At 29.4% G+C, this 26359-nt stretch overlaps 5 protein-coding genes across 9 annotated transcripts in view; 1 reads left to right on the forward strand and 4 right to left on the reverse strand.

Annotated features, from left to right (window-relative positions):
• Nucleotides 1–2616, reverse strand: part of LOC106789401 (rho GTPase-activating protein 21) — a 34569-nt gene extending 31953 nt beyond the window's left edge. For all 5 annotated transcript variants that reach the window (XM_014753561.1, XM_014753562.1, XM_014753564.1 and 2 more), the window contains exon 1: nucleotides 1765–2616. The gene's annotated coding sequence lies outside the window, so the exon portion shown is untranslated. The remainder of the gene's footprint in view (nucleotides 1–1764) is intronic.
• A 2261-nt stretch (nucleotides 2617–4877) lies between these two features.
• LOC106789394 (protein scarlet) lies at nucleotides 4878–8132 on the reverse strand. Its single transcript, XM_014753555.1, has 13 exons — nucleotides 8000–8132; nucleotides 7872–7920; nucleotides 7516–7565; nucleotides 7278–7417; nucleotides 6968–7138; nucleotides 6609–6847; nucleotides 6333–6533; nucleotides 6031–6139; nucleotides 5732–5959; nucleotides 5522–5657; nucleotides 5338–5443; nucleotides 5149–5249; nucleotides 4878–5053 (listed from the first exon to the last, which is right to left on the reverse strand). The coding sequence occupies exons 1-13, from the start codon at nucleotides 8130–8132 to the stop codon at nucleotides 4878–4880; spliced, it is 1839 nt and encodes a 612-aa protein (XP_014609041.1).
• Nucleotides 8133–9827: 1695 nt separating this feature from the next.
• LOC106789424 (protein white-like) lies at nucleotides 9828–15811 on the reverse strand. The gene is made up of 11 exons (XM_014753604.1): nucleotides 15425–15811; nucleotides 13385–13622; nucleotides 12804–13114; nucleotides 12472–12670; nucleotides 12255–12393; nucleotides 11848–12181; nucleotides 11626–11757; nucleotides 11142–11370; nucleotides 10642–10747; nucleotides 10263–10434; nucleotides 9828–9972 (listed from the first exon to the last, which is right to left on the reverse strand). The coding sequence occupies exons 1-11, from the start codon at nucleotides 15527–15529 to the stop codon at nucleotides 9871–9873; spliced, it is 2067 nt and encodes a 688-aa protein (XP_014609090.1). The 5' UTR covers nucleotides 15530–15811; the 3' UTR covers nucleotides 9828–9870.
• Nucleotides 15812–18228: 2417 nt separating this feature from the next.
• LOC106789415 (phosphatidylinositol 4,5-bisphosphate 3-kinase catalytic subunit delta isoform) lies at nucleotides 18229–25967 on the reverse strand. Its single transcript, XM_014753591.1, has 10 exons — nucleotides 25220–25967; nucleotides 24618–25076; nucleotides 21532–21966; nucleotides 21023–21453; nucleotides 20612–20905; nucleotides 20248–20526; nucleotides 19901–20170; nucleotides 19468–19782; nucleotides 18932–19394; nucleotides 18229–18833 (listed from the first exon to the last, which is right to left on the reverse strand). The coding sequence occupies exons 1-10, from the start codon at nucleotides 25361–25363 to the stop codon at nucleotides 18702–18704; spliced, it is 3222 nt and encodes a 1073-aa protein (XP_014609077.1). The 5' UTR covers nucleotides 25364–25967; the 3' UTR covers nucleotides 18229–18701.
• On the forward strand, nucleotides 22311–24598 carry LOC106789416 (putative leucine-rich repeat-containing protein DDB_G0290503). Its single transcript, XM_014753592.1, has 6 exons — nucleotides 22311–22623; nucleotides 22744–23038; nucleotides 23166–23286; nucleotides 23373–23664; nucleotides 23737–23893; nucleotides 23966–24598. Exons 1-6 carry the CDS (start codon nucleotides 22352–22354, stop codon nucleotides 24476–24478), a joined length of 1650 nt encoding a protein of 549 aa, XP_014609078.1. The 5' UTR covers nucleotides 22311–22351; the 3' UTR covers nucleotides 24479–24598.
• Nucleotides 25968–26359: the final 392 nt, after the last annotated feature.

The raw sequence follows: 26359 nt of genomic DNA on the forward strand, positions 1-26359 counted from the left end.
AAAAGAAAAATGACGGATCTTTCACATATATAAAAACGAACATTTGGAGGAAGCGCAAATATTTGTACGTGTTAGTTGAAGAGTATCTTTCCCTCCTCCCCTCCTTATCCATCCCCCCTCATGTGTACACATTGTATATATATATATATATACCTTCAATATTCCTCCTACCAACTAATCTTATCAGTTTCGAGCCCGTATCTTCTTCGAACAACATAAACCGAACGAATTGCTCGTCGAAAAGTGCGAGCCGATGACGTTTACGATATCTATCTTTCTTTAAAACGTGCTGGAAGAACCTGTTTCTTTCTCTTTCCCTTACTTTCCTACTAGTACTCTCTTTCCCTTCTCTTCTTCATCTTCTTTTTCATTTTTTTTGTTTTTGGTTCTTTTTACTCACTTCGTTCCTATCCCTTTGAACCACGACGACGATCGAGAAGAGTTCGTTCGTACAAACAACAAGATCGGAGTAAATGATAAGTTAGGCTACTTTAACACTTCTATGGTTCGTCCCATAGTAGTACGTCTCTATCTACTTGTGAAATCTTCTAACACGAATGTAAAATCCATTTCAGATTCTAGAGAGATATTGTATTTATTGCTAAGGGGGTTGGTTCAGTACAATTCTCCTAAAGATTTCTATTTAAAATGTGTATATACTTTGAAATAGTTTTAGATTTAATTCCTCTTTTAAAAAAAAACATCAGCACGAAATTTTGTTGAGTGATTTTATGATATTTACATTGAAGTTGGCTTAACAAATTCCTGCTGGTTAGTAATTATATTTTTAAGCATTGATTGAAATATATAAATGTTTAAAAAGTATAAAAAGAATCTTGCAAATGAAGAATATAATATCTGTTAAATTTATAGAGATCACACATATATACAGATATATAATATAAATAATATATAAATACATTATTTTTTAGTATGTTTTTCTTCTACTTTTGATTTAGTTTATAGGCTAGATGATATAAGAATTTAAAGAGTTTTGTAATTAAATGAAAACTAATTATAAATCTAACATTAAAGCAGTATGAGAATTACTATAATTTATATAAAGTGATATTTAATCTAGTTTGTAAAACCAAATCCATTTATTAAGCCAACAGAATGTAAATTAATAAATCTATCTATCTAATATATAATAAATATATCTATTTATATAAATAAATAAAAAAATATATAGAAATAATAATTTAGGAATACAAATGAATAGAAAATATATAAAGTTTATAGGTTAGGAATATAAATGAATAAAAATAATGAGAAATATATAATGTACAGAAATTATAGGTTAAAAATATAAATGAATACTAATGAAGGAATCAAAAAATATATAAAAATTATAGAATAAGAATATGAAAGAACAAAAAACAGATAAATTAAAAATATCAACGCCTCCGAAGAATCGATGCTCCGTATTTGTATATCGAATTAACTTCGAAATGCGTCTAACAATTTCGTTACAACAATATTTCAACAAAAATACTATGCATCCACCTGTAATAAAGTGTCTTTTTAATCTAAAATCGTAAACGTATGGTTTGACACTAACCCCATAAGTATAATACGTAACTATTCATTTTATTTCAATATCCCATGTACGATTCCACAAATAATATACATTCGAATGAAATAAATGTTACGAACATACAAATGACTGTCACATCAATCAAACAAACAAACAAACAAACAAACAAACAAACAAATAAATAAATAAATAAAATGTAAAAAAAAAAAAATGTAAAGTGTGCATACCTCGAGCAAATTAATCTCGTTGATAGAAAAGCACCTACAACTTGGCTGCTCCCATAGACAACGATGACGAGGAGGATGAGAACGATTTTTTCAGTAATTTTCATTGGCGTCCTCCAATGGGACGAAGATTAGAAGAGTCCGGTATTCGTTGCCTTTTCCAATGTTGAACACGAGAAAAAGTTCTCTCGTATCGAGACACCTTCGTTCTATCTCGACGCATCCCTGCTATTCCTTTATCGTGATAGTTATCAAGAGAAAGATTATTATCTTTCTTATTATCTTTGCACAATCGTCAGATATTTTAAACAAATATTATAGCCTCGAGAGAAAGAAGAAAAATAATAAATTGATTTAAAAAATAGAAAAAATGAAGGATTCACTCGGAAAACATTGAACGGATCAGACACGCGCGAATCTCGGACGATGCGATTTCTCTTTCTGTCTTCTTGAAAGTATCCCCACCACTCTCTTTCTCACTTCCTCACGCTCTCTCTCTCTCACTCTTTCTCTCTCTTTCTAACTCAATTTTTTTTTTCTTTTTTTTCTTAATTATGTGGACGGAGGAATACACGCGGCGTTATGACGCGGACGTTGCCCCGGCGTGCGATTAGTTTTAAACGATACTTTTTTATCCTTAATTTGCGGACGGTTATAATGCAAAGGATGGAATCGTCAATACGCGTATTATCGTAATACTTAAACTGTCGTTGCGAAGACGATCTCCAATAACAGTACCACGGAACATGGCGGACGCACTATCGCTCGCTTCTCCTTTGCTCTAGAAAACGTTCACACACCACAATCCGGTTACGTTCGACTCCGAATACGGACTGGTACCGATTACGTTTAAGAAAGGTATTTCAATGTAACGCAAACCGAAAGCGCCGCGTAGCAGTCATAGCGAAAACTAATAACGGAAAAGCGCGCCTTATTCTAATATTATATCAAAAAATACAGAAGTACATAGAAGCTCGCAATTCCCCTTTTTTATCTACCCAGTTTAAATTTTGTTACTACAGAGACCACCAGTAGGCGATAGTAGGTACTTACCGCGATGACGGTACAATACTATCAAAGAAAACAGTATTCTTTGATAGTGTATGATAGTATATGTTATATTCTTTATAATAGTATACATAACTATATTTTTATTGTGATAGAATTTTAAATAATTATTTTAAATTTTTAGTGTATAAACATGTGTGTGCCTTCACAAATGCATTTATATATATATTTTAAAAGGCAGCCACTTAAACTGCTCAAACTGAAGAAATTTAAAAAGGTTTGTTGTTTAATCCAACGATGATCACCTGTAACAAGAAGAAAACTATATTAATCATACAATCAAGTAATACAATAGCCTAACATATAAGTGGTCCAATTTACAGGTGCACTTTTCATTTAAATTCCGTATTTATTTTTATCCAATCTCATTTACTTTGTATAATATTCGAAAAAGAAATTTTCCACTCCTGAGTGAAAATTACAATCACGCAACTTCTCCGGTCCCTACCTAATCACAAATTAAATAAACATTCACGCCTAGGTATGCTACATGCCTGTATATTAGCAATATTTAAAAAGATCAAACATACATACATACATACTCACCCACTCTCTCTCTCTCTCACTTCACGATTCTCTCACATACCACCAGGGTGCAAAAGCCTAAACTAGAGAGCATGCCCCGGGGCAYCTCCGACACCCTAGTTCAAACGCGTGTTTTCTAAACTTATGGGAGTACGTACAAATGCTGTAATCGTCTGCGTTACTAAAACTGTTGTACCGACAGTCGGTAAACTATGTAACTCTGTCGGTAAGACAGTTTATACTCGGTCGGTATACAGATTTATAAACTCGGTCGGTAAAATAGTTTTTATTTATTAGGTGGATTATTGATATTATACACATGCGCAACGTTAGGAAAGTCATATAAACAACATTGAATAAAAGTAATTTGATAGAGGACAACGTCTGATTTCAACGGTGAATTTCGAAGGAGAAGGTACATACATTATATATTCCTAGCTTTTAAACAGCAATAGACATTTCTATCGATTAATTAACAATTATTCTTATATTCTAATGCACTCTTTTTATATTTTAGATTTTTTAAACACATACTATGTGTGTATGTACTGGTTTAAAAATTGCATACTTATTAACATACTTTTAATATAATATAATTTTGATGTGATTTATGCTATAAGGTTAATGGGTTAATAAAGTATACATTTCGACAATTGTTATGTTCCTATATACTATTTTTAACTATTCGATATTTTTCTAGAATAGATGGAAAAAATGCAAAATTATCAAGGTCATCAGAGCTACGAGGCTATGCGAGTGGACTATCGCGCATACTATTGCACAGCTGATGCGCAGTAGAGGCGTCGCAGAAGCAACACAGTTGCATCGCAGGGGAAAGGCAGAGGAAACGCCATATTGGAATGTGTCAGCTGTTCCAGCATACTGCATCATCTATTTTAATCCAGGTAATTGAAAAGTATTTTACACCTTCCTATTATATTTCARACGATAGCTACACACAAGATTTTTATACGTGAGTGTTTTTAAAACGAAATATTAAAAAATACGGAAGATATAATCATCGATGTATCTCTAAGATGTTTTCTTTGATAGTAATATACCGTCATCACGGTAAGTACCTACTATCGGCTACTGTTGGTCCCCGTAATAACAAAAATGAAACTGGATAGATAAAAAAGAGGACTTGTGAGCTTCTATGTACTTCTGTATTCTTTGGTATGATCGAATAATACAATTCGGAAGTGATTCAAATCTTTTTGTTTTTTTTTTTATTTATTATTAATATTTCATTTTTTTTTATGTTGTAGTTAATCGAGATTAAGGAAAGACGGTTTTTCTTTTTCTTCGGTGTATTTATTCATTTTTCGTATTATTAATCTCGGTTTTTAGTATTTTTTTTCTTTATTAGCCGTATAAAACGATTTGTGCAGATTAGGGCTATGTTACTATTTGTAATTGATAGTATAAACATTATAAACATTATAAATGTAGATTACCTTTCGCTTCGATATTTAATATCTTTACAAGATTGGCAATAATATGTTTATGTACACGTAATTAAATCAATTCGATCTGCATCTTCTTAGAAGGAGTGCATAACCAAAGATATGAAATACTATATAAATTATAGTCATCAATATTATATTCATCCAAAAATTGTTTTCATCAAAATCATAATATTCTAATACTTCTGATCCTTCGGTCATGCAAGGCAAATCTTCATTAACAATTTCGCACGCTAAAAATAAATGGTGTTTAATAATTTTTAAATATAATAAGATTTTATAAATGATTTATATAAATAATATATATATGTATGGGTTTATATCTTACATATGTTGTGTACGCCACTCCATTGAATAATAGAAAGAGCTTCCGTTGAATGCAACAGCCATGAAATGTATCTTACCCAATGCAGATAAATTGGCAATGTACTTTAATTGAATGTTTCATTAAAATGTTAATTATTATAGAGATTATATTCAGTTGAATTAATTTCTATCTTGTAGAAACTGTTATTACCTTAATTTAATAAAAGGACCCATACTGATCATGAGAATGTAATCAAATGGCACCAAATATGCCATCGCTAATGGTACAGAATCAAATGCCGCAGAAAAGAAACACCCTAAACAATGTATTTTTTTACATTGCCAGGTTAATACATTACATGTAATATGTATGTTGAATTAATGTAATAACATACCACAAGCAGTTGACACATTCATTGTGAACATAATAACCATCATAGATAAAATCACAGCATCCGTTGTTGCACGCAATCCAGAAAGCCAGTAAACTATTGTTATAAATAATATAGGTTCCAGTATTAGCCCAGGTATCTGAATCGAATATTTAATTTATCTTTCATATTAATAAATTTACACTTATCGATTGTATAGAGAATTTAATTTACCAAAGATAATATTCGAGCTAAGTAATAAAGATGAACAGAATACATTCCAGCACGATATTCTCTAAGAAACAATGGTAGTTCTTGCGGTATCAAAGATAGGGTCGAGTACATTGGAAAAAATGCATTTTCAGAAACTATTATAAAAATAACACCCTGTGTTGCTTGTATTCCAAGTTGATCCAGATTTACTGCACCCACAAAACAAAGCCCAGCCATCGTTGCAACACACTACATATCAAACAATAATATGCAAATTATTTTAATATTTACTATCGATATAAAATAATTTGTTGATTTACCAATTTCTGTAACATTCTAATCAGCTGTAATGATGGATCTCTAATAACTTGCATGAAACCACGATGAACCATCCAAAATAGTTTCAACCAACATTGCAATTGTTTGCTTGAAATAAAATTTTAATATAAATCATACTAATTGAAAATATCAACCGTGAATAATACATTTCTCAATGAGAATAAATACTTACAAATCGTTTGGGCGTATAACGTCATTTCTCAACTGTAAAAAATAAAGAAAAAACAAGATGAATGAGATGTTGCAACTGAAAATTACAATGAAAGAAATATATTATGTAAAGTTTCTCACATCATAGGTTTTAGCTATATGCAATTCCAATTGTATGTTAACATCCATTTCTTCGCATGCCTCACTTGTTAGAAAAGCATCACAAATTCTTTGTGCTGTTCTTTTGCTATTGTCCTCATCTCCAGGAGCTAATGCAAGAGTTGCCACAAGAAAATCAGCAGGATTGTAAACTTCAGGACACTCGTAACCTTGACTATGAACAATCAAACAGAATCAATCAAATATTAATAATTTGAGCATAAAAATTTATTCATATAAAAAAAAATACCTTGCAAAAAAACGGATAGCTTGTTCACTGGTACCAGCAAACGCGATTCTTCCATCAGCAACCAGTATAATTCGATGAAAACAATCAAAGATCGCTGAACTCGGTTGATGTATGGTACATAAAACTGTCCGACCTCTCGCTGCGAATTTTCTTAATTCTGATATTAAAACGCTAGCAGAATTAGCGTCTTGACCTGTCGTTGGTTCGTCTAAAAATAATATCTTTGGATCTGTGAGTAACTAAAACAAAACAAAAAAAATACAAAATGAATTAACATACAATCGGCGTACAAATTTCGAAAATTAGATGCTAGAATATTTGATAAACTAATGTAAGAGATAAAGAAAGATATACCGTACTTCCGTTGCAAAAGCTAGCCTCTTCTTTTCTCCACCTGATAAAATTTTTTTATCGTCTTTGTCGCCAATGCGAATATTACTACTGCAGGTCAAACCGACGTCGCGCAACAAATGATCTATTTTTCCACGAATATCGCGACTTCGTGTTCTTCTGTCCAATTTCATTCGAGCCTTTAAAAAAAAAAATAAAAAAGAAAATATTTAAAAAATATATTAAGAAATATGATACGAATTCTTCGATGTTTTTTTCTTTTTTAACGCTAAAAATCTTTTTTTTTATTTATACTTTATTAATTAAATATATATGAACCATAAACCAGAGATGTTCCAAAACGGTCATAGTTCCAATAAATATATCTTCCTGATGCATAAACCCACTGTGGTGTTTCATATAAGATGATCCAACTGGAACACCGTTCACACGAATATCACCGTGCACCACGATACCAGCTGGAAAAAATAAAAATTGTCTCCGTTACGCGCTTGATCTTTCAAGATATTTCTTTAAAATATTCAGAATTTCATATACAAATTTTTATTATACTTACGTCCTGTACGAAGTGCCAATGCCGTCATTAATGATGTTTTACCGGATCCGCTAAATAGAAAAAAAAAATATTTAAAAAAATATTACTAATATCTCTTTCATTATTTTTTCCACAATTACAAATATCATTGATTAATATTAGGATGAACCGAAAGTTTTATATATTCTTTTGTAACTTTTGAAAAACTCTTTCATATTTATTTATCAGCTTAAATAGCTTAATTGATCATTTAACATTTTCATTTTGGAATTAGAATATGGAACATTTGAAAATTCGAGCACTTTCACTTTTACTGAACTCATTATTTCGCAAACATCAATTGTTCGACATTTTAAAGCTATTGGAATATATTTTACCTGCTTCCTAATATCGCTGTTAAATTTCCAGGCTTGATCACTCCTCGAACTAAAAACAAAATTTCAACGTCATAAAAACTATAGTTTAGAGAATATATATATTTGAAAAAAAATATATATATTTTTACCATTATTTATTAGTTGTTTACATATACTTTTTCGATCACGATCCATTACATAAACAGAAAGTTCACGCCAAAAAAGTGTAGCCCTAGATGAATCTTTACTATTCGTTGATTTTTTTATCAATTGATCATTCATGATTACCACAAATTTCAAATAATTCTTCAATATTTTTGTACACTTCTCAAAATTATTCAATATTTTCGAATATAATTTTTAGATTCTTTTTATATCTGTACAATATTAATTTTGTGTCAGGATATTTATATGATGATAATTAAACTCAAACATTTAAACAACATTGTCGTCATGCATGTAACAAAATTATCTCACCCACGCACAAACGCGCACAAATTTAAATTATTATTAATCGAAGAATCTGTCCAAAAACATTATATTTTTTTCTTTTTTTTTTTTTAATTACAATTATCGTAATATGTACTCTAAACTTTCTTGTATTTTTTGTTCTTTTGAAACCTTAGAAAAATTCAAGAGCTATCAGAGAGGAAAGTAACGTGTCAGCACAGTGTGGAGTACTGAACTGACTACACCAGAGTCTTGAAATGCTTCGCTAACCCCTCGATCATATTTGCGGATAGTCTTATGAATTTGATACGACTTTGATAAAACCAAAAGTAATTGTATTCTTTTTATTTACACACATTCTTTTTTTTTCTCCCGTTTTATATATCTCACATATAAAATTATCTCATGTAAGAACTTTCTCGATAAAATTTAAACATTATTCTTTTTTTCTTTTTTTCTTCATTTCTTCTTCTTCTTTTCCTCCTCCTTTTTTTTACTTGGCTCATAAATATAAATATGTAAGACCATAGAAGAAACAATAGACTTTCACTTCGATTAAAAAAAAGAAAAAAGAAAAAAAGAAAAAAAAGACAACTATATATCCCTTCGTAAAGTGTAAGACGTCTGAGACTCAGATTATGGTAATTGAAAACCGAAACCTTACACTTACTGTATGCCACGTAAGTGTATAAGTATTTGGGATAGATTATATATTGTAATTCAATAACTTATTTAAATTACCAATCATTTTCTTTTTCATCGTTTATCTCTCATTAATGGTAATAATCGTAGATTTCTTGTTTTCTAATTTCAATATTCGTTTCAAGATATTGAAATAATAAAAAAGGATCATTCGCAATGATGTTGAAAAGTCAATGAAAAATAGCGATCTCGAATAACGTTAATTTCGTTTTAGATGAATTAAGTACAACTGTCTTAAAAAAAAGAAAAAAGAAAAAAAGAAGAACAGAAGTTCTTCCTTTTTTTTTATTGGCTTTTTTTTTATTGTGGTCACACGGTGTATATTGTAACCGGTTTGCAACGATACTGTAACATATCAAAGGATAGTGGACGTCTGTACGGGAAATTACGGTGGATTGTTGCGGATCGCGTATACCTTTTTTTAATAACACATAGATCAATGCATCACGCACGCCCATACCTTGCGGTGATTATATGTCAGAATCGATAAAAATGATTATTTTGATAAGCATTGAAAAAACATCTAACTCATTCCTTATAATATATTTCTAATATATCTGTCAATATTTTTTATAATTCAATTTATGTTACAAACGATTGTATTATATATAAAAATTACATTGTATTTTTATTTTTATTTTTTTTTTTACATAAAGTACATATAAAGACAATATCGAAGAAAGTATTCAAGGGATTTTTTGTTGTTGAGAGATTTTTATTTTATTTTTTTTGTTTATTATAACTTAAAACGTCCAAAATATAATATAAAGAATATGATCTAATTAATCAATTGTGGTAGATTGAGGCAGTGATAAAAAGTTATTCTTTTTTTTTTTCTTTTTTCATTACTATTATTTATAATATTCTTTTATCTAGGACGTCTTGTCTTCGATAATAATGCGAGAAACGCTAGAAAACGAAACGCTATGATAAGACAGAATAGACAAATGATATCCATCCAAAAGTTTTCCTAAAACAGAATTATTATTAACAATCTTTTAAATGCATTTCTAATCGATAGAACTCTTAAAGCTAAACTTACCGTGATCGGTTTTTAATTACGCAATTAAAATTCGTTACACAATTTTTCTTCATAAAAATTATTTTATTATTTTACTATTATCTAACAAAAACGTTTTGTTCATTTAACCTGATTAAACTGGGATTGATTGGGTCAACATATATTGATTATAAAAAAAAAATATCTAGCTTTTTGTTAAAAACCGATTACGGTATATTGTTGATAAATTGTATTCACACCTGTTTGAAATTAAAAATCTGAAGAACCATACGTCCACTCTTTGGACAGGTTGAATTACTCCTGGTACATTCTATTGTATCTACATCTGCCCATTGATTAATAAGAAGAGCCTCGTTTCCATATCGAAACCATGACAAATATGAGAACCATTCAAAATATGATGGCACGGATCTAACAAAATATATTACAATACATAAATATAAATACCGAGGAATCGTAACATTTATTCGTCCTATCTTTTTTTTTTCTTTATATTTTTTCAAGCGAATAAAAAAAAAACAAGACGAATATTATAATGCAATAATTCAAAATAATTCCAATTGATATATTTCATTTGATGAATATTTATTTCATGTTTTATTTATATGATTTATTTACCCTGCATTTAAGAAAAATCCACCAAACAATAGAAAAGGTATTATCACCGGAGGTCCTATCGATAGTGCCATAGAAACATTGGTGCTAATACACGAAATGAGGTATCCTAAAAATATTAATTATAATTTAAATTATTATTTATATTAAAAATGCATAAAAATATATAATAGTGCATAAAATAATATGCACGATACGCGTAATAATATTTTTCATTATGTTTGTATAAACAATTATTACGTTGTAAATGATTCAAACTTAAATAAATATATGATCATGTTTCTCAAACATACTATAGTTAGTCACAAGGATTTAAAATATATATTACGACTATGGAAATGATCGAAACACAAGGTGATACTCTACTTACGTTTCAATATTTTTATCTTATTTCTCTTAACGGATTGAATTAGTCGACGATATGCAAGGTTGCAATAGAAATTCAACTATACACTCTCTTATTTATTTAATTATTGAAACGTTCATTTAATGTTCACACTTACCGAATGAAGTAGAAACGTTTGCTACGAGAGTGACGATGGCTACGGTTATAAAAAAATGATCCACGCTGGGATATAAACCAATCATCGGGTAAACGATTATAGTAAATATCAAAGGAACAGCTATGAAAATCGGTGTTTCTGCTAAAGTTTTGCAAATGAAATAAATGTCCGTGCGGTACATCCCATTCCGATGTTCTCTTAAAAATATCGGCAATTCCGCACAAAATACCTGCAAAGAAAATTATTATTATGAAAGAGAATAAAAAATAGAAAAAAAAAAGAAATAAATATTAACTCCTCTATCATTGCAACAAAGTTTCGTTCACGGTCGCTCATGCAATCTTCTCTTTGATATACGACATAACGTTATTCGGTATCTTATGCTATCAATGTAGAGGTCATCGATATAATATAAAAAATATAAAACCGATACTAAGTAAATAATTTTTAACTTTACGAATATATAAAAATTAAATCTCCTTACGCTAATCACAGCAAAAACGTTTTGGAAAGTCATGTTGGTCAGAAATATAAAAAGTGCACCATTGATATTCATTACACCGTCTTGATCCAAACGTTGATGAAAATAAATGACGCCGATTAACAAAGAAACTAGCTAAACATAAAACAAATAAATTTATTTTCTTTTTTAATTCTTATGATTACTATTATCATTCACATAAATAATGTTGATAAATAACCGTACAATAGTCTGCAAAAGGCGGACTTTGATGAGAATTGGTTCTTTGATCACTGCTATCCAAGATCTCCACAATACAGCACGAAATTGTTCACACCAGGAAGCCTTGTAGGGTGATTTAGTATTATTCGAATATAATTCCTCTTTTAAGGAATGTTCGAATTCCCCGTTCACCGTTTCAGCTTCTAATGCTATTTTTATTCCATAGTCGCTTTTTTGAAACGTATCGCAAACTGTGTTAATCGAATGTTTACATGAATCTTCTCTACCGGGTACTACAGCAAGTACTTGAATGAAATAATCAGCTGGATTGTAATTGCTAGGACAGGCAGCTCCCAATCTGTAACATAATTCGTTGTAGACGTTGTAATTACGTTCGAAAATTGATCAATATGATAAATAATTGAACTTACGTTTTGAAAAAATCACAAACTTGCGTAGTTGTACCCATGAAAGCGACTCTTCCTTCAGCCATTAAGAGAATTCTATCGAATAGGGTAAACAATTCCGAGGATGGTTGATGTAACGTCGTGATAATAGTTTTTCCACGTGCTAGAAAAAATATTGTATAAATATTAATTGTTCTTTATTTGTCAAATGAGGGTACAATTGAGAGAATATTAAATTTACTCGTCAACGTTTTTAAAACAGATATAACTTGATGGGCCATAAAAGAATCTAGCCCGGAAGTTGGTTCGTCGCAAAACATCAAAGGTGGATCTGTGAGAACTTCCGATGCAAAAGATAATCTTTTCATTTCACCACCTGAAAGCCCTTTTATACGACCTGGTACGCCAATGATCGTATTTCTACACTTTGTTAGAGCAAGCTGCAGTAGCAATAGAAAATATTTCATTAAGTAATATAGATAACGATCTAATAATTTATACGTTTGATTATCACGCAAATCTACGTACACTTTATTAGCATAAAAAAAAAAAGTTGTTTCCCTGATTAATTACCTCGTTAATAACCTCGTTCACTCGTTTCTTCCTTTGTTCAAAGGATATATGTTTATCCATTCGAACCATCGCTTGAAATAGCAAATGTTCTTTAACAGTCAATGTACCGATAAAAAGATCGTCCTGTTGTACATAAGCTGTCCTTGACGTTAAAATTTGGGATGATACTTTTTTACCATTGGCTGCCATTAATCCTGAAACTGTGACACCTGGACCGGATCGAAATGTTAACGCATTTAACAAGGTTGTTTTTCCTGCACCCGATGACCCCATGATTACTAGCAGTTCACCAGGATAGGCCACTCCAGATACTATATATTTATGCATAATTGCAAATAATAAATTAAAGAACGATTAGATTAGATTGTTATTTTAAATGTACGTATAAATTTTAACTCATGTTAATCCTTTCGTTACTAGCGATGCATATATTAGGTTGTCCCATAAGTTCTTTACGCGCCACACTATCTATAAACTTATGGGACAATTTAATATATGCATCGCTAGTAACGAAAGGATTATAAAACAATATATAAATCAATTGAATTTAATATAGATAATATTATATTTTGAATTTGTACCATCTTTAAGTATGTGTTTTTGTTCAACAGGCTTTTTACTTTTAAAAAGTGCACTGTCCCATATTTTATCCTTTTTTGTGGTAACGTAAACATTTACGTCACTCCACGTGTATGTAATCTTATCGTTAGGAGTATTATATACTTGTGATGTTTTTAACGATGAATGAAAAATAGGTTCCATGCGTATAATCGTCGTTTCTGGACATTCATTATCCGGCGTGAGTTGTCCATTTTTATCCTATAAAAAAACAATATTTACATATGAACAATTATTTGAAATGAATTATATGAAATGTCTTTTAGAACGTACAACAAACTGCGTATAAATAATTATGTTCATTTTGTTTGAGTATAAAATTGAATGTAATAATTCGACTATTTATCGAAGAATATATTAATACGTTGAAACGTGTTTCTTGATTCGTTAATCAATTCCATAAATCATTCGATGTGTGTTACATGTATACTTATATTTCTTATATACTTGATTGTTCAAAGACATTATTACGAGAGAGAAAGATATGATATGCATAGAAATAAAGATCATGCTAAAATTTATGAGATATTTTTTAAAATATAATCGATCACTGTTAGTATAACGATAAATAGTTTATTTGTTCGAATATTATTTTTATTAAAAAAAAAAAAAAAAAAAACAAGAATATAAATATATAATAAAAATCTTGCCATTAATATTGCGATAGATGTGTTAATATGCACACATAACTCCCATTTATGTAATTAAACTAGTCTGTTACGTGAAAACCCATGCAGAACGTAATGCGTCTTGAAAAATTCCAATCTACAACGGTGAAACAAAATCGACCTTTTCTACAAAAAATAATTGCATAATTCTTTTGGTAATTTTTATATGGAATATAAAGGCTGTTTCAAAGATAACTATTCATAAATTTTGTCTACGCGATAATGACTATAAATTAAGGGAATATCATAAATAATGGTGTTAGCTTAATGATAAAAATGGCCAATCATTATTAACACATAAAAGATAACATTGTATGATTAAATGAATTCGTATCTTCGAAGGGTTACAAAGATTATCAAAATCAAGTATAAAACGAGCATGTAAAAATGTTTTATTATATATTTGTTTAATTAAAGATTTATTTAAAATCTTATATATCTGAAGATAAAAAAAAAAATTAAATGAGATCGTGTAAATATCTATAGGTCAACGAGTAAGATTTACCCTCGAAATCAAACGATTTGCTCAATATTTATCACAATAACTTCGACAATTATTAATGACTTCAAAGAATTTAAACGAGCGATAATATCGTTCAATTATTTTCATATTATCTTGAAACGAAAATACTGTCTAAATTTTCATGATACAATGCGCAACAAATTTGTAAACGATAATCATTAATAACGAAAATACGTGTTTAATTATTTTTAAGTATCCCGTGTATAATTAGAATAATAATAAAATTTGTTTTAAAATAAAAATAAAGGTATTTCAAAAATGAATTAGAATTGTGATATATGCTATGTGATCGATGGTAATCAATAAAAGTGGAGAAACCTTACGCATACAGTAGTTACCGTATAGAATTACATTGTGAAATTGAATTAACTAGTTTATGGATATACTTGGAAATATATACACGCTCGTACAAAGTTCTAATTTATAAAAAGATAGTATAATTCTAATTAAATCGAGATAATGCGTGAAATGATACATTGAAAAGGTAAATAGTAAGTAATATCTTCATAGCAAACAACCGAAGAAAACAAACCCAGACAGGAATCAGTATAAGAATTAGAAAAACGATATGCTAGTACAGTTAATCCTTCTTCTAGATAAAAATATATTTATGTATATATCATGTACGTTAAGATACATTGTTTCTTCGATCGATGGAAACAATTTAATTAACTGCACAATGAAAATAATTTAATTACAATATTTATTTATTTATTTATTTCTCTTTTTTCTTTAGTTAATTTTTTTTTTGTCTTTTCTTTTTTTATCAATAATTAACAAGAATGTTTTTTATTTTTTTAAATTATACTTACAAACAAAACCGAATGATAGGAGACTCTTTGTTGTTGCTTATTGCTACTAGAAGTAGAAGCCTTCGTTGCTGGTATCAATGGTTCAGTCTCCTCGGATGCTGTCATACTGCACCAGAGATCAAAAACTTTGCTAAAATCTATTTTTTTTTTTTTCAAATATAAACAACGCCACTAAGTAATCAAACGATTTTAATAAACGACATTTCCACGATCGTCCGAATTAATCACCGAAGATAATAGAATTTCATCTGATTAATTAATTATTCGATTCAAAAGAAATCCGAATTTTGTTTAGCATCGAACATTGCATAAATCTTACCTATAAACAAATAATATATATATATAAAAAAAAAAAAAACTCTTTTTCTTTTTTTTTTATAATCAAAGAAAAAACATAATGATCTTGGATCATTAATTATTTTTTGCGGTATTAGAACAATTAATTGAAAACAAATAAACTTTCGTTAAATTTGTGGTTTTCAGAAACCTATAAATGAGACGCGCAGCTGTCATCAGCTCTCGAGTGTCACTGAAGAAGATGGAAAACCTAGATGTCCCTCTTTGAACACTCAAAGAAGGAAGGAGTGATATACCCTCTCAATCCCCTCACGACGACACTGTTCACGCGCGCACGCATTCACTTATTTTAAAAAGAACGAGTACGAATACGAGCCTGATGTGTTTATAAGTTAAGTAGAAGTATATTGCAACGCCTCTGTCCTTGTTAATCTTATATAAGATAGTTACGAACGCGCAAAAATATTTACCACTACAACTACAACTACTACAAACTACTACTACTACTATTACTACTATGAATATAAATCAAATCACATGGATAAAATTTTGAAACTAAATTATAACACAATTTTTACGAATTAAGAAAATAATTCATTAATAGACTTGTGTTATATTATATAAATATAATAAATTATTAATAAAAAAAAAAAAACAATTTTCTATTTCAATAGCGATCATCGCAATTTTGTCGACGTTCGATCAATTTTTATTTATCATTTACATCATTTTCAAACAACCGATTTTTTAACATCAACGGCATTTAAATATAAAAACAAAAACGTTTTTCTTTTATTTTTATCTTTTATCAACATAATTCTTCATTTGGTTACTCCAACTTTTTCTTTACTTTCTTTCACTCTCCTTATCTTCTCTTCTCTTCTCTTCTCTTCTTTCTTTTTTTTAATTTTAATTGCAATTACAGCTGCAGCTGCAGTTGCAGTTTTTAAGTTCGCATTGTTCGTAATGGCAACAACAAATGTATTTAATTATGATTGTCATGAATATCTCGGATTGAGATATTCCACGATTACGAGATGACAGTAGTAACCGTAAGCAAACGTTCGATCGGAGATTCTAGATCGTTTGATATATAAAAACATAATTAATGTTCAGTCCACATATTTTGTTTGTTTTCTTTCAAAAGAGCCATCATTAGAATTCCCAAAATTCGGTGATAGGAAAAGCATTGGTAATCTCATTGCTTATTATTATACATTATTTGTAATAATGTGTCTCTCTTAAAGAATATGTTTTGCTTAAGCTTAATTTAATGCATCCCTGTATAAAGAAATAAATACATTCGATTAGACTATTCAAAAAAAAAAAAAAAAAAAAAAATAAAAAAAAAAAAGAAAGGAAATTGCTGACATTTGCAATAATCTTCCAAACAGTCAGTGTATGTTCAACAACAATAACAACAATTGTTTATCACGAACTTATTTAGGGGTCAATGAGGGAGGAGGAAAAAAAATATGAATAACTTACATTTAGGCAACGCAAAAAAAATAGACATGTTCCCTATGCACGCCTGCATTAAAAAACAAAAAGACGTATAAAATTATGCTAACATAAAGGAAAACAAAACAAAAAATAATGGTCCTCTCGGCACTTTTATTATTTTTTTCTTTTTGGCACCTGAGACGGTCGCCACGTCGACCTAGAGCGGCAGAAATAACCCTGGTGGTGGTGGTGGTGGTGGTGGTGGTGGAGGTGATGGTGGTGGTGTTAATGACGATGGTGCTGGTAATGATGGTGATGATGTTGATTGTGGTGGTATAATATAATCCGCTTATAAATTTAATTTATATTTTAAAACATAATTTTTGTATGAATAATAAATATTGCTTTGAATTATCACACTATCACTGACTATTGCATAGCACAATTTATATTACGTTCATTAAGAAATAATTCTCAGAAAGTGATTTTTCTTTTTTTTTTTCTTTTTTTGTAAATAATAAGATAAAATATTATCATTATTATTTTTTTATTATTATTATTATTATTAATATTATTATTAATTTCTGTACTACTGTCAGCTACTAAGTAATAAAAATACAATAGCTTTTTTCTTCTTATATTTTGTTCTATTTTATCGTCCTTTATGTGTAAGAATCCTTAAATTTTTTTTATATATACTTGAATGTACTTATTGCCTTTATGCGTAATAGAATTGAACTTTTTAAACAGTAGTAATCATCTAGTCAAATTTCTATGCATGTACCACCATAATAAAGGCGCTACGTGTAGTGTAGTGTGATTTTTTTAAATTCTTTTCTACTAACCAGTTCATTAGCAATTTTTTAATGAAATTATTTTTTTTTTCTTTTTCTTTTTTTTTTTTTTTTAATACAAAATTCAAAGCAATATATTTGTTCAAATGAAAGATAATTTTATTGTTAAACTTATGAATAGGCTGTCTATGTTAAGAAATGATATGTATCATACATCAGCCTCTGAAAATATATGCCACAGTGTGTTGTATTATTTCTTACTATTAGGTATTTTTTTGTCTTTTCTTTTCCTTTCTTTTTTTTTGGTTTTTTTTTTTTTTAATAGGTTATCGCATTCATTGACGACGACTGAGAGCGTAATAGTGCGTTCGCCTAAATTGCATTGTTTTTCCTCATTCCATAGACTGCGAATTCACATTGTAACAGTTTCGATTTGAAAACATTATACATGTCATTATACGTATTCTTTGCGTGTAGTAGTAGTAGTAAATACTGTCTCATTCACAACTTCTTAGTACATTGACTTTGACGACAATCGTTTCTTTTTTTCAAAACCGGCATACTTTCACTGATTTTTACCACCTTTGAAAAAAGTGTTTTTGTTTTTTTTTTCTTTCTTTCTTTTTTCTCCGATAATAACTTTACACTGCCATATGCTGCTGCGATCCGTAGCGTTTTTACTTTGCGTTCTAACTATCGTCAAACACATTGAAATAATATCGTTCCTTTTCTAATGTAATTCATTATATCGTTTTATTATTTTTAGCCATATTATGCGAAGCCCAATTAAGCGAAGTTTTCCATGAGTTGCAAAGCGCTTCGTCGAATTTACTTCTAAAATGTTTTTGAGCTTCAATTTCAGACATTTCTAATACCTGCAATTAAAAAAAAAAAAAAGAAAGAAAGATTACTAATTAATTTAACAAAAATTTCAATATTTCTTTTCTTAAGTATAAAAATATAAATTAAATACCAAAGTATCCCTTAAGTAATTGAGATCTTTTTCTGACGAAAGTTCAGGAAGTCCAGTAGATATCATCATCGCAAATAAGGAAAGAATTAAACCACCGTGCTGTCTCAAAATTAAAAAAGCTTGTTCGCAATGACTTTGAAATCGTTGAAATTCAACCGCTTGACCTTTTTTAGTTTGTCCTTTATTAATTACATGAACAAAGTCGTTTGTTAAAACGAACGGAACGCGTTCACGTCTAAATCCAAATTTCTCTTTAAAGTGTCCAAGGATGTGACCAAAATCAACGTGAAATAATTGACCAGTCTTTTTAACCATAATGTTATCAGAATGCCTATCAGCAATTCCAAGAACGTATGTTGCTACACAGTATCCAGCGCAACTTAATGTAAATTCTTCTATGGCTTTATTTAAAGCTGCTTCCGTATGATTATAATCTTTCAACCAAGCTAACAATGAACCTCTCCTAAAAAATTATTCGATAATAGTATAAAAAATTAAATATATTGCAATAGGTTCATATCTGCAATAAAATGTACCTAAAAGCGGCAGTAGCAGAAAATGTTCCTTTCTCCTTTTGTATATTAGCGATAGTCTCAGCATTTAAAACTACTTCGATCATTCCGACTCTATTTTCTGTAGATATACAACCGTACGGATTCATACGTAAATCTAAACCTTCTCTTTTCCATAGTTTATCCATAATTCTTAACATTTGAAGCGTGAGCATGTCTTGTCTCAAATCGTCGCCGTGTTTAAGTATTAAATAAATGTCTTCGCCAAACGGATCCGCATTCTCAAATACAAGCCACAATGGTCGCATTTTGCTATCCATAACTCGACACTTTTCTATTCTAAAAATAGAAAGAAAAAGAAAATGTTAAAAGAAAAAAAATTCATACAATACAGTACATGAAGCTAAGAAAGTACAAAAGAGTTGTTTAACAAAATATTAGTTTTTACAAAGCTTACTTTAAATGTTTCCACCTAAAACTTGGATCTAATGGATTCAGAACATTGGATAATGCTTCTTGAGAATGAGGTTCTTGAATATATTCTTGAAAGCTTTGTAGTGCCACTTTACGATCTTTTTTCATTTTAACTTGTTCAGAAGCACATCTTAACTTATCCAAGCATTCCATTTGTTTAAAAAGTGCTCGCATATGTTGTTGACTACCTCTGCAGTAAGCTTCAAGTATGAGACCAAAACGAACGGAAACTGAACCAACTTGCATTTCTGACCTGAAATATAAAATGTTTAATTAATTTTTATTTTTACGCAAGTGTATACAAGCAGCAATATGAAAATATTAACCAACCGAAGATGCCAAAACAAATAATGTCCTATCCTTTGGTTATTAAGGGCACGTCCTAATAGAAATTCAGTTAAATCGCACGATAAATAATTTTCATGTTTCAATGCTTGAACCAATTGTAAAAGGTACAAACTCAAATCCTCATCGCTGACATCAAAAAGACAACGTACAGCAAAACTCCTAACATTTTGATCGGCATATGCATAATCCAATAATTCTAATGCTTTTTCTACTGGCAACACTGGCCATTGTTGTACTAATGCTGTAGCTTCTGCTACTTCTCTGAAAAAATAACAACAACAATAAGATTTTATATAATTTTTGACCATTAAAGTACATAAAATTGATATTAAATAATTAATGTTACCTGTGATCATTCCATTCAACGCATTGCAATAATTTAGCCAAAACTGTTGGAATTTCATGAAGACAGTGATGTCTCAATGCCCACATTATTTTCTTCTCCTGTTCGTGAAGTTCATGTAGGGGATCTCTATCCGCCAAAGATCTTAATTGTTCTAATTGCTGAAACTTATTAATATCATTTTCTTGATTTGGTTCTTCTTGCATTACTCTTTCGCTACCGGATTCACGTAATTTTCTAGCATATTCGACCATTTTTTCTGGAGTAGGATAGAGCACAGACTTTTCCTTTCCATAACTGTAATAAAAATTGATTTTTTTTATCTTTTCAAATATTTCAACAAATATTAAAAATTTATATCATAAACATAATTTGAGAGAAAAAGAAAAAAAAGAAAGAAAAGCATAAACATACTTAGGAAAGGTCAGCATAAGTGCTGCTGCTCTATCAATATGTGGATTTGATACTACTGTTCCTAAAGGATGAAGTAAATCATCGCTCTGCATATCCTCTGCATATGTCCATGTATATAATGTCATTGCTCCAGTCTTTAATTGAGACTTAAAGTCATATATAGTTGTGTTAGCCCAACACAAAGGATTTATAAAGAATTCCTGCTTAGAATCCTTAACCAGTCTTCTACTCTTTAGGCCTTTTGAAGTTTTACTAATTTCATACAAGACAAAACATAAACGTGCCATTCGAGGTATATCCTTAACTTTAATATCAAATCTAAGAAGTTCTTCCCATTCGCAACTACCATCAGAGCTTACTATAGTTTCTTTGGTTTTCTGACTCTCGCACAATGACTTCCCGCCATGGAAAAGGCCAGCTTGCAACCCAATCTACATATACAATATTTGAACAAATTAAATAATACTACTAGGTAATTTAATTAATTAATTACGATTTTTTTGTAATACCTCTACTGTCCGATGGGCAGCATCACAGTTGAGTCGAGAAATACCATTTACAGTGAACGTAAATTGATCATCTATCTTCCAAGCAGAAATATGTTTGCCTTTCTTGCGAAGTGTAAGCGTAGAAAAGGAAGGTCTTGTGCGTTGCAGTGCATCGACATCTGGATTCTCAGGACCATTATCCTGATCTAACGACACACTATCTACATTGAGAGTAATAAGCGTCGGTGTAATGTCTTTTGCTAAACAATCTTGAATATAATTAAACTGTATAAGAGGATATTCTCCAATCAAATATTCTTCTTGACCACAAACTTTAAGTATAAAGTCGTTTGGATGTTCCCCTCTTAACATCATTGTGTTCGCTCTCTTATTTAAAATAAGTACCAATAGCTCGTACGGCGTAATAGAATGCGGAATTTGAAACGTGAAAGATGTCTAAAAAATAATAAGTTTTTGTTAATATATATACAATATATTAAAAAACATCATTTATATATAAAACAACATTTGTTTCTATGTTAAGCTCAAAACTTTTCAATCTACCACATATAAACTTTTAATTTATATACATTATAATTAAATACAATAATTATGCTTTTATTACATATTTTATATTCATTAACAAATAGTTGTACCTCATTTAATTATATATATATATATATATATATATATATATATGTATTATTTATGTATTGTTAATAGAATAAACTCTTCATTTAAATATTAACGTAGTACATCTAAAGTGCATTACAAATTTAAATATCTTCCATTGTTTCCCGCCAAACGCTGGCATTGAGAAAAACATAAACATAACCTCAAAATGTCTGACACAATGACTTCGTCTGATGAGAGTGCTTTTATAAACTCAAAAAGTGAATATTTAAGCGAGACTTTGGATGGAAATGCATCAGATTATCGAAAATTACAACAACAAAATGAAAATTATCGTCAAGAGTTACACGAATTGCAATTAAAACTTATCCATACTGATGCTATGCAAAGGGAACTCCAAGAAGCTAATGAATCCTTGGAACAATTGCTATTAAAGGAAAAAGAGAAAGAACAAGAAAAAATACATAAAATTCAAGAAAAGTAAATAAACATATGTAATTATTATATATATAAATTAATTATTATATTAAAATGTTTATAATAATATTATGTATGTTTTGATTTTCTCTTTTATCTTTAATTTTTTTTTCTAATATTTAGAAACCGAGAAAATGTAGAAGTGTATGAAAATCAACTTGCTGAATTAGGATCAGTATTAAATAAGAAAGAAAAAGAAAATAAGGAATTACATGAATCATTGCACCAACTGAAAGTAAATAAGCAACAAGATAAATCTTTTAAAATCGACGATATCGAAGAAAAATTAAAACCGTTGAGGGATCAGATCCAAGAACTTCTATATAATTTAGAAGATGAAAGACGAAAAAGAGAGGATACTGAAGATTATGTTAAAGATCTTAAAAATCAACTTGTTGAACATCAAGAAATTTTCCAAGTACGAATATTATTTTTGTAGAAAAAAAATTATGCATTTAAAATTAAATGCGTTAAAGCCTCTTGTTGAGATTTTTGTTTAGACCATAATGAAAAAATTAATCCAAGAACTATATTTTATTACATAGGAGACCAAAAATAATTTGAGAGAAAAAATTGAGGAACTAGAAACTGTTCGTGAAGAATTAGCTATTTGTCGCTCAGAATTAGAAACATTGAAAATTGTTCCTGCTAGTGAAACATGCAAAGGTAATCTTTTAAATTAATTATCACACATGGGGAAAAAAGGAAGAAACATCGAAAAAGATAAAATAATCATTGTAATTCTATTGCAGGTAATTCTTTGTTTGCTGAAGTCGAGGATCGATATCTGCTGACATTAAATAAAGCGACTGCAATAAAAAAAAAATATGATGATCTAAAGCGAGCATATGAAACAAAATGTAAAGAGATGAACTCTTTTAAAGTAGAAAAAGCATCATTATTGAAAAAATGGGACGAGTGTATGAATACATTTTCAGATGATAACGAATTAACAAATAGATATAAAAATAGAATTCGTGATTTAGAAAAAAGATTATCAGAAATTCAAGAAGTTGAAAAAGAAACAAATGACGATTCGTTTAGGTAAGCATATTTTTGTTTACAAAATAAAATGTTGTGCATTTGTACAAAAAAATATTATATATAATACTTCAGCTACCTGGAAAAGTTACTGGCGGAAAAAAAAAAACAAATCCAAGAATTGAATCAAAAAATTGAACGAGATTCTGTCGATATGCTGTTTCAAATTGAAATGAAAAATAAAGTGACCAAACAAATGCAATATTGGCGGTGTAGAGCGATGTACATGGAAGTAAGTGTTTTTAAATTAAACATAAAACTATTTTTATATATGTATAATTAACTGTAACGTTAAACTTTGCAGACACAATTATCGGTTATTCAAAGTCAGTTGGAATTGGAAAACTCATGTGTTTCGGATTGTAAATCAATTTTTGAATCTATAGAACAGCATAAAATTAATTATAAAGATATTTTCGATAAACAAGAAATGAAAAATATGGAAATTAATCCATCTGAATTAATGGCATTCAAAGATACATCATCAGTGAATAATCCCAAATCTATAGATGCGTCTGATCAAAATCATCTTGATAGTGGCAGCAACAAATTTGTAAATACGAAATTGGAAGGGAATGCAAACATAGGACAATGCAAAACAACGGAGAATGATGCAACATTAGGTCCTAATGAAGCAACTAATTTAAATTTAATCGAAAAAACACAAAAATCTAAGAAAAACGTACAATTTAACGAAGATACCAAAAGTGTATCTGACAACGATTCGTCTTTAAAAAAGAAACTAAGTGAAGATAAGAAGAAAATTCGTAAACCATATCAGACTATGTATATTTCTTCATCTAAATCGTCTAAATAATAATAATAATGAAAGACTAAAAATAATTGCAGCGATAGTGAATGAAAAGTTTTACTTTCAAAAAATATGTAAAACTAATCTCTTTTATAGCTTTGTACTTTTTAATGCTTATTTTTATAATATAACAATTATTGCATACCTCTGAATTCCTGAATTTCGTAACGAGAACAAGATTTCCATCCTTCAGTCGACATTCAATATTTTTAGGTATCTCAGGAGTTGGAGCTAACCTTAACGGATACTGATATTGTACTTTCTCCATAGACGATTTCTTTTGTCTAGCACGAGCCACTTCGTCACCCAACACTCGCATCTTCCATCTGAAGTCATTGACTTCTGAATTTTTTAAGGCAGCAAATTCATGTAATCCTTTTCCAATAATATGACCTATTTGAGCGTCTAAATTCCTATCATTTTTTATACCCTCCCGTTCAATAACTTTTAATACAGAACAAAATGGTTTAATATCACAAAGACGTCTTGATTCATCTCTCAGTTCTTCTGCTTCTGCGTTAGTGTTAATGTATGAAAATACATATGATTGCGCATCTTTTAATATTCCATGAAGGGGATACTTGCTAGCCTCGTCCCAAAGATCCTAAAATATACATAATTTATTAATCGTTAACATAGACTCTGTTAAGAAAATATCTATGAAATCTTATACCATTTTTCTACTTAAATGAATCAATTACCATAATGAATGAAACCAAAGAACTGTAGAAGAAGACAAATACTTACTTCTTTAATTTCAGCCAATATAGCATTACGATTTGTATCGAGTGGAACTAACACACCATTGGGCATTAGGCATGTTAGCTCAACGACTTCTGTCGGTGTTATTGCCCAAAAATCGTAACTGTACGTGTTTGGCTTATTTACCATGATGAAAAAAGTATTAGTGCATTAGGCACATAGAACAAGGCTATATATATTATTCAGGCACAATAACAACAACAGTGTTGGACTTTAAATTGCCAGTTATCAAATACATCCCCTATCTGGTTTACATAATTTCATGAGCTCTATGTCAAGTAAATTATCTCCCCCCATTTTAATGGAGGAAATCTAAACGATATTTTCTAATGATCATTTAATATTTATTTATTTTTCTTTTTTTCTTTTTTCACTCTTTCTTTTGACGTGAATCACATATTGATCAGTAATTAATTAATTAATTAATTAATCACTCTTCTATAGAAACAAAATATACAACCTATGGTGTTAGAAAAGTACACACCACACAACACACTGTCACTTTTTCTATTCGAGATCCAAAACAATGTTACGTCTTCGTGATTAGAACTAATTAAATAACTAAATATTTCATCCTTTGATTTGATATAAACTTAAGGAATTTGGTTTAATCAATAATTTACTATTTATATTCGTCTACATGCAATAATCTTCCTTGCAAATAACAACACAAGTCATCCATTATTTGTTGCGTTGAGCGAGCGAGCCAAAGCAAGCACAATTTACAGATAATTTAACGACAGAAGGGTAAAACTTAGGTTATATTTACATGTAATCAAATAGACCATACATAGATACACTATTTCATGAAAATCGTTTATGGTAAGATACTTCTCGTTGATTGGTCTAATTTTATGTCATAGATAATTCATTAATAAATTGTAATAAATTATAAATAAATGGTATATAAATAATTATAAGATCAATAATCGAACAATTTAAGTATAAATCTGACAAATAAATCGATCATAGCATCCATTGTTACCAAACGTCATAATTAAGATTTTATTAATTAATAAAAATTATTCCAAAATTTGTTTTTTTTATCAAAATGTAAGATATATTTAATTGATTAGAAAAATACATTTAGATAATGGAAAATAAATATTATTAGAATCGCCATTA

This window comes from Polistes canadensis, unplaced genomic scaffold (assembly GCF_001313835.1).
Source record: "Polistes canadensis isolate GaletaPanama2010 unplaced genomic scaffold, ASM131383v1 scaffold_182, whole genome shotgun sequence".
Taxonomy (NCBI): Eukaryota; Metazoa; Arthropoda; class Insecta; order Hymenoptera; family Vespidae; genus Polistes; species Polistes canadensis.